General features: G+C 40.2%; 1 protein-coding gene across 2 annotated transcripts in view; it reads right to left on the reverse strand.

Moving 5' to 3' along the window:
• NOX4 (NADPH oxidase 4) overlaps window positions 1-15350 on the reverse strand; it is a 154574-nt gene that overhangs the window by 59079 nt on the left and 80145 nt on the right. For both annotated transcript variants that reach the window (XM_073318104.1, XM_073318024.1), the window contains exon 13: window positions 3506-3587. In XM_073318104.1, the coding sequence (XP_073174205.1) occupies window positions 3506-3587 (82 nt within the window). The remainder of the gene's footprint in view (window positions 1-3505; window positions 3588-15350) is intronic.

Consider the following 15350-nt stretch of genomic DNA (forward strand, 5'->3'; position numbering starts at 1 on the left):
AAGAAGACTTTTAATAAAAATAGAAGTAAATAGAAATAAAGAAATCCCCCCTGTAAAATCAGGATGGTAGATACCTTACAGGGTAATTAGATTCAAAAACATAGAGAACCCCTCTAGGCAAAACCTTAAGTTACAAAAAAGATACACAGACAGAAATAGTTATTCTATTCAGCACAATTCTTTTCTCAGCCATTTAAAGAAATCATAATCTAACACATACCTAGCTAGATTACTTACTAAAAGTTCTAAGACTCCATTCCTGGTCTATCCCCGGCAGAAACCAGCATATAGACAGACACACAGACCCTTTGTTTCTCTCCCTCCTCCCAGCTTTTGAAAGTATCTTGTCTCCTCATTGGTCATTTTGGTCAGGTGCCAGCGAGGTTACCTTTGCTTCTTAACCCTTTACAGGTGAGAGGAGCTTTCCCCTGGCCAGGAGGGATTTCAAAGGGGTTTACCCTTCCCTTTATATTTATGACACTAACTATGAATCTTAGTAAAATCTGCTTACAACCCTCCTTTCTCTCTTCTCCTTTTTCACTGCCACAGACAGCAGGCACAGACAGGTGACTTGACAAGATCAGCATTCATAAACTCATTACATTAGTAAAGCGAGAACCTGAGACTATGAGGTAGCAAGGACCTAGAGAGAGGTGCTAGGGATCTTTAGTTCCCATTCTCTTTCTTTGGTGCTTACACCCATCGAATATTTGTCAGCTGGTCTCATGTTCACCCTCCCACCACTGGACATTACTTAGTCAAGCTATTCACAATTTTTCCTCTCTTGTTTCCAGGCTTTCTCTCTATGAGTTCTGCAAACTACCTAGATCCCATGACGCCTTCATATTAAGATGAATTTATGGGCCAGATCCTCAGCTAATGCAAAGAAGTGTTGTTCAACTGAAGTCAATGCAGAGGTGCTGATTTACAGGATCTGGCTTTATATGGTCTCAACTTCCATACAATGGAAATCGGCACAGAATAGGAAAAAGGTTAAAGGGGAATGAGGGTATGGCCTATATTATGAGGCTGACTACGTTCCCCATATTGATGAGCTCAAACGTATGCTTCTACCAGAACTCCCAGAGAAATCAGGATGCATCAATAATCACCAACCAGTTTGTAAATGAACTGCAGCCAATGACTCGTGTCGGTAACAAGCAAACAATTTTGTACTGATTAATGACATTATAAGCGGCAGTCAATTACTTATGAAAACATCTGTAAAGAATTTTTTTAATTAGCTGCCAAACCCTGGCTGATTCCATGTGTTAGGATCAATCATTCTAGTCAAGCAATGGTACATGTTCAGCCAATCATATTGTTGTACGATAATGCGGGAACATTACAATTTAAAACAGCATTACAGCTCAGTAATATAAACAGCTTGAGATTCTGGTGAAAATAATTTACTGCATGATTTTCAGAGAGGCTGAGGACCTGCAGTTCTCACTGACTTCAGCAATGAATTGCAACTGCTCAGCATCTCTGCAGACCTAGCCATTAGTTACACTACAAGTATACTGTACCTTCAGGAATACCAGCCATAAATCTTACTGTTTTTACACAGTGACATAGTCAGAGACCTTGACTGCAAAAAATAAAAACACCTATGTCTTTGTTTATTCCTCAGTGCATAATTCTTTATAGAATACGAACATAATTGAATCGGTCCGCCAGTGTCATCACTGCTATAATTAGAACCAAGCAAATTACACCGGGGAAGAGAACGTGCCTGTGAAACCAAAAAGGGAAGGGCAAGGCAAAGAAGAGAACTATGGGCAAAACTATTCAAGAGTGCAACGAAGCAACAAACCAAAACTAAAAACTGACCATAGCCCAAACAGTGTCAATACTACAAAAAGGGAGCCCAACCAGAGCCTCCATAAAGGTTACTAGGAATATTGTTATCCCATCTGTTTTACATGGAAGGCACTCAGATACTCTGATGATGGTCTGCAGTACAAATCCACAAAACAGGTAGGTTTTGGCAATGAAATACTGGCTTTCAGACAGTCAATGGCGCTGACTTTCCATCAACTTCAGTGAATCCACGATTTTACCCTAGGTATTTTAAGATTTTTGTGCTCATGGGACATGTCTTTTTTTCAGCAAGTCATGAACATCTAACTCTTTAATTATTGCATGTTCTAGAAAAATAAGGGCTTGCCCATACAAACTTGGTGCACAGCAAGCTGGGTGTAAATCTAGCTTGCACTACCCTGCCACACATTAACTACCAATGTGGACCCTGCTGCTGCGCATTAAAATTCCATAGTGCACTTTAATCCCATTTTGAAATTAAGCCTGAAATTTTAATTTACAGTACACAAGAGTTACGTTCTCACAGCAAACAGCTTCCCATTCATTTCAGGATTCAGTTAAAAAATCGCCCGCTTGTTTTCAAAACTACTCTTGGACTTGCTCCAGCCGTTCTCACGTACCTCTCCTCCCCAACCCTGCTCCCCCTGTTCATCTAACATTGGCCTTTTTGCCATTCATCCACGCAATCTGGCCATGGCTCGGGAAAGAACCTTCACTTCCGCAGCCCCTGCCATCTGGAACAGCCTTCCCATGTCTTTCCCCCTCACTGACTCATATCAACCCTCTGCTGAAAGCACTTTCCTTCTTTTTTCATGTGACTCAATTTTCTTTTTGCTCTTTGTTTTAATTAAGTCGGCAAAAATGTTATTTATTATCTAACTCTGCTTTTCTTTAGCTTTGTAGGAATAGCATTAGAATCATAGAAGATTAGGGTTGGAAGAGACCTCAGGAGGTCATCTCCTGCTCAAAGAAGGACCACCCCAACTAAATCAAGACACTCAGTAAAATGACACATTATTGCACGGTATGAGATTTTTGTTGGGAGCAATGTTTAAGGGAGATACGTCACATTAAAATCTTTGAATGGATTTAGAGGCTGAAAGACAGAAACTTTCTAACGGGGGTAATCTCTTAACTCCCCCACATCACTTATGGCATTGCTTTTATAATAGAGAAGCATAACATGAGAGGATGCTGTACTGCTTGCTCCCTAGCATGCACGGCTGTTCCTTTGGTTTGGCTGCCCACGTGTCCCTAACAAGGGCAGTCAAACTGTTTTTAGCACTCACATGATTCCATAGGATAGCTTGTTAAAATCCAAATGAGTCTGTCAGCCCGAATGATGGAATCCCACAAGACAAGAGTGGGGATTAGTGTGACAAAACATCTGCCTATGTCGACATATAATGTCAAGTGAAATGAAGCTCCACCAGACACTGATCCATGCAGCTTATCATCCACACTCTGCCACTGACTCCACTGTGACAGCTGGGTGCACTTGCAAGATATGTCTGTTTCTTCCTGTCGCAGCTGTGAAGAGCACAAAGCTTATTCTATGGGAGGCTCCCTGACAGCTCTGCCTTAGGAGCTTATGCTGAAAGCATTTATAGTGCTATAAATGCTTCTCTCCCTCACTATGAATTCACAAAGACTGGTTTTCCTGAAGAGGCAATTTACTTACGTGGGGTAATTCCTTTGTTGAAAGTTGGGTAGAATCTCTGTGTCCTGACTTGAATGGAGAAGCAGTAAATCTCGAAATCTTTCTGTCAAAGGGGAAAAAAAAATAGATCTAAGGTTGTGACTTCACGTTGTAAAAGTCCACCACATGAGTAAGCAAGCAGTATCCAACATACGTTCTCTTCTGTGGTGTTGTTTTAACTGAGGTACAAAAGCTATATAATTAATAATCAAAAAACTTCCACTAAAACCGTTGAAAACACTAGAAATCACTCTTCTCTATTACATTTTTATAATAATAATGCTGTTGTATTTACTATTGGTTATTTTTTGTATTCCAACCCAGTAGCACCTATAAGCCCCAACTGATGATACCAGTCTCTACTCTAGTTTTAGGTATTATTGTAATGATATTCTAATTTGGAAAGGATCCTGCCACGTTCGTGAAGGGGTCAATTCTAAAGGTTAAATGTCTAAGTTGATTTGATTAGATCTGTCAACAGCTTTTGATATAGCTGGCCAAAATGTACTGAACACATTTCTGACAAGCTTGCAGGATCTGGTAAGGTAGATGGGGATAGTGGCTTCATTCCTTCCAGTCTAAGACATCTCTAAGAGTCACTTCTCATCCATCCATATCCCCACATGTGGTTTCTCAGAGGTTCCATTCTGTCATTTCACCAGCTGAATATGAGTCCAGTGCCATTGATGCACTACATTACACCTCTTTGGCTCCTTTATGTCAGATCCTGATGGCACAGGTTCTTTGCTTTCCCTGTGCCTGCTTGAGACATGGATCTGGAGGAGACTGACACAACTGAAACACTATCCTGTAAAGATAGAGGTGAGTCTGACTGGAAGGGGAATCAGTGTCAGGAATTGGTGGGGGCTGTGTCTGCTCATTCCCTAGTCAAAGAAGCTTGCCGTTTTCAATTATTTTTGACCTGTCTGCTCTTGGCTTCTTAGAGAAGTGTAGTGACTTGATAATGCTGACTGTACCACATCTCTCCAGGATCTTCCTGCCTCTAGGTTGGTACCCTACAATGTGCTCTATGGACGTGGCCTAACACCAATTGAAGCTTCAGCCAGTACAGAATGCAGCAATCCATCTAATCAGTTAAATGGAGAGTGAGCACATTAGACCTATGCTCTGCAAACTGCAGGGGCTTCCCATCTCTTTCCCAATGCAGTTCAAGTTACTGGTACTAATCTGTAGAGGTCTATATAATCAGGGATCTAGCTACCTTACAGATAACAATGGCTGACATCTCATTTATCAACAGTCTTTAGATGTGGATGGTGGAGGGCTGGAACTGGTGGGGGGGTTCTGTGGAAAATACTTGGCTGTGGAACCCACTCCCCCGGCCACCTTCCAGAACTTGAGTTTGTTGGCCTTCAGAACATGGTGTATGACATCTATTTGGTTAAGCATTTGCTTAATGTTACATCTTCCAGGCAGTTTAAATTAGTGTCTGATGTATTTATTTTGAAGACATGCAGCCAAGTACCACAGCAATAGATGCCTGTAAAGAATCCTACAGTAAATCAATATTTTCTGATCCATGATATACACACATATCTATCACCAAACTGGAATACCACTCTGTGTTTAAGTGGCTAACAGCTGTCTCCATGCAAAATGGAGTTACACTCAGATGCTGCAGTTTTCTAAAATGCACATTAAGAGACACACACATGTGAATTGCTGATGGTTGAACAGTCCCCAAATTGTGGCATGAGTCTGACCAAAAACAACCTTTTTATTCCCGTAAACTAATGTCAGTAAACTCATCTGAAAATCTTCCACACACGGGTCTCATCGTATGCCTGCTCATTAGGGAACTTTCACACATTTTAGCTAACTAAAATTTCAAATGTTGCATTCATTGACATAAGAATTTCTGACTCTTCCCTGTGACATTTTAGGTTCCTGCGTGGCTGCACCCATGAATTACTCTCTTCAATATAAAGCAACATTTAGTAACCACTAACAGATGTAACGTGGGCAATGTGTTTCATTTTGGGCTAGAATTGGGCTAGATTGCTGGCACTTAAAATTAAAAAGGTCATAGAGCAGTTTTTAAACAAAGGACTGGAGGAAAGCCGACAGGTGCGGAGGACCACATGGTTCGGACAGAGACATCACTTAGGGGAGGATCTATTCATGGAGATTCTCTATGTCCTAGTAAGGACGAGAGGATGGAAGATGATAAATACAGGTAGGATCTGATCAGAAACAGTCAGATGAAAAATAGTCTCATTAAATTACATCATGTAATGGGAGATAGCTAAAAAGTGACAAGTTTTCAAAGTGCTTATATACCAATGCTAGATGTCTAAATCAGTGGTTCTCAAACTAGGGGCACCGCTTGCTCAGGGAAAGCCCCTGGCGGGCCGGGCTGGTTTGTTTACCTGCTGCGTCTGCAGGTTCGGCGGATCGCGTCTCCCATTGGCTGCGGTTCAATGCTCCAGGCCAATGGGGGATGCAGGAAGGGCAGCCAGCACCGCTTTCTGCAGGGGCAAACTGTGGCCAGTGGAAGCTGCGATCGGCCAAACCTGTGGATGCAGCAGGTAAACAAACCGGCCCGGCCCACCAGGGGCTTTCCCTGAACAAGCGGCGCCCCTCGTTTGAGAGCCACTGGTCTAAATAATAAGATGGGTGAACTAGAGTGCCTCATATTAAATGAGGATATTGATATAATAGGCATTACAGAAACTTGATGGAATGAGGATAATCAATGGGACACAGTAATACCAGGGTACAAAATATATCGGAAGGACAGAACAGATTGTGCTGGTGGGGGAGTGGTACTATATGCGAAAGAAAGCGTAGAATCAAATGAAGTAAAAATCTTAAATGAACCAAACTGTAGCACAGAATCTCTATGAATAGTTATTCTATGCTCTAATAATAAGAATTAGCAGTAGGGATATATTACCGACCACCTGACCAGGATGGTGATACTGACCGTTAAATGCTCAGGGAGATTAGAGAGCCTATTAAAATTTTAAAAAACTCAATAATAAGGGGGGATTTCATCTATCCTCATATTGACTGGGTACATGTCACCTCAGGAAGGGATGCGGAGATAAAATTTCTTGACAACTTAAATGACTGCTTCTTGGAGCAGCTAGTCCTGGAACCCACAAGTGGAGAAGCAATTCTTGATTTAGTCCTAAGTGGAGCACAGGATCTTGTCCAAGAGGTGAATATAGCTGGACCGCTTGGTAATAGTGACCATAATATAATTAAATGTAAGATTCCTGTGGTGGGGAAAACACCACAGTGACCCAACGCTGTTGTCAAGGTTCCTTCCCCACTGTGAACTCTAGGGTAAAGATGTTGGGACCTGCATGAAAAACCCCCTAATCTTATTTTTACCAGCTTAGGTTAAAACGTCCCCAAGGTACAAACTATTTTACCCTTTGCCCTTGGATTTTACTGCTGCCACCACCAAGCGTCTAACAAATATAGAACAGGGAAAGAGCCCGCTTGGAAACGTCTTTCCCCCCAAAATCCTCCCCAAACCCTACACCCCCTTTCCTGGGGAAGGCTTGATAAAAATCCTCACCAATTTGCATAAGTAAACACAGACCCAAACCCTTGGATCTTAAGAACAATGAAAAAGCAATCAGGTTCTTAAAAGAAGAATTTTAATTGAAGAAAAAGTAAAAGAATCACCTCTGTAAAATCAGGATGGTAAATATGTTACAGGGTAATCAGATTCAAAACATAGAGAATCCCTCTAGGCAAAACCTTAAGTTACAAAAAGACACAAAAACAGGAATATACATTCCATTCAGCACAGCTTATTTTATCAGCCATTTAAACAAAACAGAATCTAACGCATATCTAGCTAGATTACTTACTAAGTTCTAAGACTCCATTCCTGTTCTGTTCCCAGCAAAAGCATCACACAGACAGAGAGAACCTTTGTTTTTTTCCCCCCTCCAGCTTTGGAAGTATCTTGTCTCCTCATTGGTCATTTTGGTCAGGTGCCAGAGAGGTTATCCTAGCTTCTTAACCCTTTACAGGTGAAAGGGTTTTTCCTCTGGCCAGGAGGGATTTTAAAGGTGTTTATCCTTCCCTTTATATTTATGACAACTGTAGCATTTAATTTCAGAAACGGAAACTACACAAAAATGAGGAGGTTAGTTAAACAGAAATTAAAAACTACAGCAACAAAAGCAAATCCCTGCAAACTGCTTTACAGACACCACAACAGAGGTTCAACTTAAATGTATACCCCAAATTAAAAAACATGGTAAGAGAACTAAAAAAGAGCCACTGTGGCTAAACAACAAAGTAAAAGAAGCTGTGAAAGGCAAAAAGGCATCCTTTAAAAAGTGGAAATTAAATCCTAATGAGGAAAATAGAAAGGAGCATAAACTCTGGCAAATGAAATGTAAAAATATAATTAGGAAGGCCAAAAAAGAATTTGAAGAACAGCTAGCCAAAGACTCAAAAAGTAATAGCAAAAGAAAATTTAAGTACATCAGAAGCAGGAAGCCTCCTAAACAACCCAGTGGGGCCACTGGCCGATCGAGATGCTAAAGGAGCACCCAAGGATGATAAGGCCATTGCAGAGAAACTAAATGAATTCTTTGCATCGGTCTTCACGGTTGAGGATGTGAGGGAGATTCCCAAACCTAAGCCATTCTTTTTAGGTGACAAATCTGAGGAAAAAGTATCAGGGGGTAGCCATGTTTGGGTTAGGGTTATTATTGATGTCACTCTCTCTCTCCCCTCCCTCGCATCCATGTATGTCTAAATTAGACTAAGTTCTTTGGGGCAAGGAGCTGTGCCTTTATTTTACTGTGTTTATTCAGATTTAAATAACTAAATAATTAAAAAGATAGATACCTATCCAAGGCTCTAGGCACCCTAACACATCATTAATACCACCAATCAAATCTCAGCAGCATTAAAATAATCAGTTCCACAGGATCTCACCAAGATAGATACCTACCAAAACCCCTTTCCATGCCTACTAAGCATCCACAGCTCCCACTTCACTAGCATAGATAACGTATTGACTTCTACTCCAGTTCTGAGTACACAGCAGCTCTGAAAAGACATATCCTATTCCGCTTTGGCCTCACATCTCCAAAAGACCACAAGCCCTCGGTTACACTCATGCAATTCCATTTACTTCCATGGAATTATTGTATATAATGGAGAAGAGAATACTTTATAAAATTTGTAATTACTCTGTCTTCTAGTAGTTAACAATGTACACAGGCAGATTGGTGCATTTCAAATGACATTTTCCCTTTTTATTATATCACTATCCATGACGTTCTCAAATAGGCTTGTGTGATTCAGTCATCTGTAACAATACTAAATGGAAATGACTGGGAAATATGGCATACTAAGAGCATTCCAAACTGTCTACCAAGTCATGTTTTCTTATTCCAAAATGTGCCATTAGTGAAGCAAAGTATCTTGAATGGAAAGTAGACCATGATGATAATACCTTGCATCTCTCTAATATTTATCAGCCAAGGATCTCAAAGTGCATAACAGTTAAATCGCACAAAAATCCCTGGGAGGTAGATATGCATTATTATCTCCATTTTAGAGATGGGCATGGTATGACAAAGAGAGGTTAAGGCCTGATTTTTCAGAGGTGCTGAGCACATTCAGCTCCCATTAATTCAACCCTTCAGAAGATCATGCCATAAGTGATTGCCCAAGCTCACATAGTTCATCTGTGACAGAGCTGGAATAAAAATCCAGGTCTCCTGACTCCCATTCCTGTGTCCCCCCGTTTACGAAATACATAGGAATTAGTAACAATATATTATCTATGCTAGTGAAGGCAGAGGATCCTATTTCTGTTACTAAAAAGCATGTTGAGAATAGATCCATTAAGTCAGAATAATGCACAAATACAGTTTGCGGTGTTCCCCTCTATACCTAAGCCTCCTCCCTTTTTTTGAGAGCTTCAGATGTCCCTGAACTCTTAATGGAAACATTGTGTGCACTGGACCAGATTAACAGTACAACTGAAGTTAATTGCTTTTTACAGGATATGAGACTGCTTAAGCATATCTGTACAATTACCAGGATTTTTTTTTAATCAATGTTAATAAGAATGAACAGAAATGTAATTAGAAAGTGACTGTAAAATGAGTGAAGTGCAAGACCAAAAATGCTTCCCTTTGTCAGCGATGCAGAATAGAACATTGTGGTCCAAATGCTTAGCTCACTCCAAAGTTCTCCCCATAGGGATGCACTGATAGCTTGGAATATTTGTAATTATGCTTCTGTAATTATCTATAGCACTTCTGCTTTCTTCTGAGACACAGGTCTCAATTCTACCCTAAGCTACATGGGCATTTGCAGCCATCATCAACTTTAAACTTAAAACACCTGCTTACTTTTATGTAAATTCACCCTGTTTTTATACATCCGACTTCTTGTTATTGAATAGGTCCTTAAGCTGCTGATTACCATCTTGCAATAATTTTTTTTTTCCTAAGTCAGCTTTCATAAAACTGCCGAGTGCTTTAAAATGAAGTCCAGACCCTTCACTCAGGTCTTGTCTCTGAGCCTTGCAAATTTAGAAGCACAATCATAAGCAGTTCCTCAGTGCCCTATTTTAAAAAAAGTAAGAAGGGTTTAAGGTGATGTTTTTGCCAGTTAAGGGCTTAAAATGGCAACTATGCTGAGCAATAAGAGGTCACAAGAATGCAGTGTTCACTGTTTGTTTTTGTCCTGTGACTTATTAATGTCTGAAAGTTTCAGAAATTAAGGAAATGCTGAACATGCATATCCTCTTGAAGAAAGTCTATATTACAAATATTCTAGGTAAGACTGAGATGTGGGGAAGAGACTCCATGAGATAGAACATTCAAAAGTGGTAAGAGCACAAACCACAAAATCCCTGAAACAAATTCCTTTTGCTATTACTAACACATAAAAATGGTTTCCTATCAGCACTAACTGATATGATTTGCACACAATTAATCCATCCTGTATTTAGTTCACACATTTAAGAATGCTGACCTCCCCGCCCCCCTCTCCAGTATCTCACTCATATAGCAGAATGATCTGGGTATATTTTTATTTGTAGAGCTGGTCCGAGAAAATATTCTCCCCACAGAAATTTTAATGTTTTTGGGAAAACCTGAAACCCGTAAGTTTTCGTTCAAGATCTTTTGACTTTGGGCCAAAGTATTTTGATGACAAAACACTTTTCTTGAAAAAGAATTTTTTTTGTCAAAAGCCCAATTTTCCATTGTAAAACACTCTTGATAGAATATTTTCTACCAGCCCTAATTATTTTAATTACAGTAGCATCAATAGGCTCCAACTGAAACGTGTGTCCCATTGTGCTAGGCACTGTACAAACACATACCAAAAGACAATTCCTGCCCGAAAGACCTTACAGTCTAAACAGACAAGGCAGACAAAGGTGACAAAGAGGGAGTATTATTAGTCTCATTTTATAGAAGGGGAAGTGAGGCACCAAGAGATTAAGTGACTTGCCCAAGGTAACAAAGAAAGTCCATGGCAGAGCTGGGAACTATTTCCCAGATCTTCCGAGTTCCAATCCTGTTCCTTAGCCACAAGATTGTCCTTCCTTTCAGACACACCGCATGTTATACCTATTTCCCTTGGGAAGGTACAGCCAACTCCACAACACAAGTTCATATAAAGTGCTACAAGGCTAACAGTGCTTAGAATGAATATAGAAAGAGTAAAAAAAAAAAAAATAGAGTTATACTTTAATTAAAACATACCTAATCTTTTTATGTAAATGTTTTAAGCCCTGACATTGGTGTTTGCCCTGAAAAGTTTGTGCATGCACAACAAAGGGCTCCCATTGTACCTGCTCAGAATTGGTTGTAGGAGGATTTGGGGGAATTCTCTTTGTGCTCTCTCCAGTCCTTGTAAACCTGTGGGGGACGGGGCAGGAACAGTCTAACACTGTAATCAGGCTACTGGTTTAGTTATTTATTTCATTATAAAATAAACATTGATGCACTGAGACCAGCACATGGCCATGGCTTCAGTGAGCATGTGTGTAAAAACAAACACTATATATATACCTACATATATACACACATACACACACACATACATACATACACACACTATAAAAAACATTATTAACCAGATCCATCAAGAGGCTCAGAAGTGTAAGATATTTTTATACATATTTGTCCAAGTGAGCAGCAGCTGCCCCACTTTGCATCTAGCATATTTAAGCAGCAGCAACGAAATACTGGAATGAATTCCATCCCAGGCTGAAACTTCGCATCCATCACCAGCAGAAACACCACCCCATGACTGTGATCTTTTGCGAAGTACCAGCTGGCCTGTCCATTCACATTTGGTCTTATTTTAGACCTTAAGTACTGGATCATTTCACGAACGATTTTCAAATACACATTCATTATGGCACTCAAGAGAAACACACAACTAACTACTATATAATGGCTTAAAATTAGAGTGGACAAAGCACTAGAACTGGAGGGAATAATCTTGCACTTGCAGGGCTGGACTCATGGCCTTTTCCATCTGTAATTTCTGAGATATCCAGAGGGTGTTTTGAGGCTGTTAAAAGGCCATTGTATGCAACATCCCCTTCATCCACTATTTTTTTGGTACTCTGCAGCTCCCTACATCCCCAAAGCATACAATTAACCATCCTCTGAACAAAGTGTGTTCACATTCCATTCCAATAAAATACTAAAGTAGTATTAATGGGCTCCCCCTACACAAACCTAGGTGGCAAGGCAGGGGAGGGAAGAGAGAGACAGATACTATATGTTGTAGGAAGCGAGCCTGAGACATAAGCCCTTGTATCAGAGGCCTGGTATGAGGCCTGAGCTAAAGTAGTAGTCAAAGCTTTACTGATATAAAGCAAAGACAAACTGTGAGCAAGAGGCAGGACCTGCTCACAGAATCTGGCAAGAACAGGGCTGATATTGCAGAAATACACATTCCTAATAAGTGCTAGGCACAGAGAACTCACACAAACACATCCCGATATCAAGGATGGTACAAAAACATTCCCCAAGGATAACAGGAACACACTTTAAAAACACTGACCCCTCCTAAAAGATACGGTCAGGATGATAGTATGTAATAAAGATGTTCTGACTGAACCAACATGTACAAGGTGATGGCTAATAACTAGGGGGGCAGTAACTAACTATGTCAGAGGGGCAGTATGCAACTTGTTTGTATCGGGGTATAAAGATGTATCTCAGAGGGAATGTCTTTGTCTAGCCTAGGGAGGGACAGAAAGTCCTGCCATTCACTGAGCTGGTCCATTGTTATGGACATACATGTATTAGTAGTCCAGATACTAGTACCGTGCTTCACTGACAATAAACCTGGCCTGGTGCCTTCGTACCTTCACGGCTCTTGTAGTCATTGGGAGGGTCGCTCAAGGTCTGCTGTGGCAGAGCTGGGACAGCACACACAGAGAGAACACAGAAAGAACACACACATGCAGCCAAACATCTAACCACGCTATATAAATATTGTTGCAAAGTGTTTTTAAATCTCCCATCCCTTTGTAATTTTTTAAATCACGTAGAATTCCACTCATGAAACAAATGCAGTGGACTGAGCTTTATGGAGTGGAAAATGTGTTTATTTTAACTCAGAGTTTCCTTGTTCTGTACTGTTTCTTACCCATGGTGGCAACATTTGTTACAAATAAGTTTTCAAAAACTTCAGAAGCAAGCAAGTTCACACAAGAAGGAACAACAAAATGAAAGAAGGATGGTCCAATGGTGAGGGAACTAGTCTGGGACTTGAAGACACCCTTCCTGTGTGGCCCTGGGCAAGTCACTTAGGGTATGTCTACACCACAACAGTGAGTCTCAGAGCCTGGATCCACAGACTCAGGCTCACTGGGCTTGTGCTATGGCACTAAATACAGCAGGGTAGAGGTTCTGGCTGGGGCTGGAGCTCGTGCTCTGAAGCCCATCCCACTCCCCTGGCTTTACAGCCCAAGCTCCAGCTAGAGGCGAACATCTACATATCTGTTTTTAGCACCGTAGTGCAAGCCCCACAGCCTGAGTCTGTAAACCCTGCCTCTGAGACACTCCACTACAGGTTTTAAAATGCAGTGTAGCCCGGTCTCTTTGCACCTCAGCTGTAATATGGGGATAACAGCACCTCCCCACCTCACCGGGAAATTGTCAGGATAAATACAAAAGGATTGTAAGGTGCTCATATACTATGGTATTTGGGGCCATATAAGCATGGAAGGTAGGTAGAATTCTCAGCCACTACATATGGAAAAAACAATACCACTATGTACCCTGAAGGTCCAATGCCTTTCCAGGGCCTCCAATCCCTGTCTAGCCATATATTTATCTAACCAAAAGGGATAAAAATCAATAGATACAAAAACATGCATTTTTATTAATTGTACATTATACAGATAATATAATTAATTATATATCATATATATAATGTATCACTCCCATTGTCTTTTCAACTCTCTGACATTTTCAGAATACTTACAAGTTTAACTGCAAAAGCTTCCTCCACCATTGCTGCACTGAAAACACAGGGCACTGTAAAGTAATCAGAGCTCAGCTGGATCCTAATTAAGTTCCTGTTTTCTGAATAAACTTTAATAGCCGGCTGGGGATAATCACAGGAAGAAATGCATGACTTTTCCCAAGACCTCACCACATCTGAAGCTCCACCTCCTATCACATCTCATGAAGTGCAATACCAAAACCCTGTGTGAAGGAGATAATTTGAATGATGGGAAAATGAAACCAGACATGATACATTAGTTTCGCTCTATTCCATTTGGATGCCTAGCACAAAGTAAAGCATATAATATGTCAAGTAATAATTCAAACTATTGTTTTCATCTCATTCTATGTATATTTCTGCTACTGTGTCTTAAATCTGAGCTAAAGAAGTTATTGCTGATAACTTTAGCCAGCCAATATCCTAAGGCTCAAATAAATTGGTTAGTCTCTAAGGTGCCACAAGTACTCCTTTTCTTTTTGCGAATATAGACTAAAATGGCTGCTACTCTGAAACCTACAGTTTACAGACTAATCTTAATACTTTTCTTCTTCTTTAACTAATATTTAACTTATTTTTTCTATATTCACAGTCTATAGATCCTGATGTCCTTGTACTAATGTCAGTGGGAGTTTTGTCTTAGTTACGACTATGAGATTTGCTCCTAGATTACCATTTCCATGGTTCTAGGAACGTAACAGGAATGCTAAATACAGTAGTTTTGACATGGTACATAGTCTGCTCCTACTCAAGTCAACAGCAAAAATGTTCATTGACGTGAACGGGAACAAGACTATGCTGTAAATGTTACTCTGCAATATTACATTAGAGAATTGTGCTGAAACATTCTCCAGATTAAAACCCACTTGGTTAAATGTTATTTAGACCACAGTTCCTTTTACAATTCTTGGGAAAGGTGTGTAGCAATTTATTTTTCCAACATGAATGTTTTTGCAATTCCTCAAGTCACTTACTTTCTACCTATCTAGCTTATATCTAGATTCCATCCATCTATAGATCTAGAATCTCTTATGGTGCTCATCTGAGTACCTTCCAAAGAGCATTAAAAATATCTAAATCCTACAAAAAATCCACTCGCCATTATAAATCAAGCAACACAACAAGCCTGAGAGGACAAGTCAAGTCTGCTGCAAACAGAAATGGCAAAAGGTAATGAACTAAGTGCTAAACAGTTGGTTTACTGTCCACTGAATTACTAGGAAATTACAATTAGCAAAATTAGATACCCATGCTATTCAATTATGGGACGCAATTACCCTAAAAAACCCCATTTCACAGAATACAGACATTAAATAGTACACATTAGAATAAA

Source organism: Lepidochelys kempii, chromosome 1, assembly GCF_965140285.1.
Source record: "Lepidochelys kempii isolate rLepKem1 chromosome 1, rLepKem1.hap1, whole genome shotgun sequence".
In the NCBI taxonomy this organism is placed as follows: Eukaryota; Metazoa; Chordata; order Testudines; family Cheloniidae; genus Lepidochelys; species Lepidochelys kempii.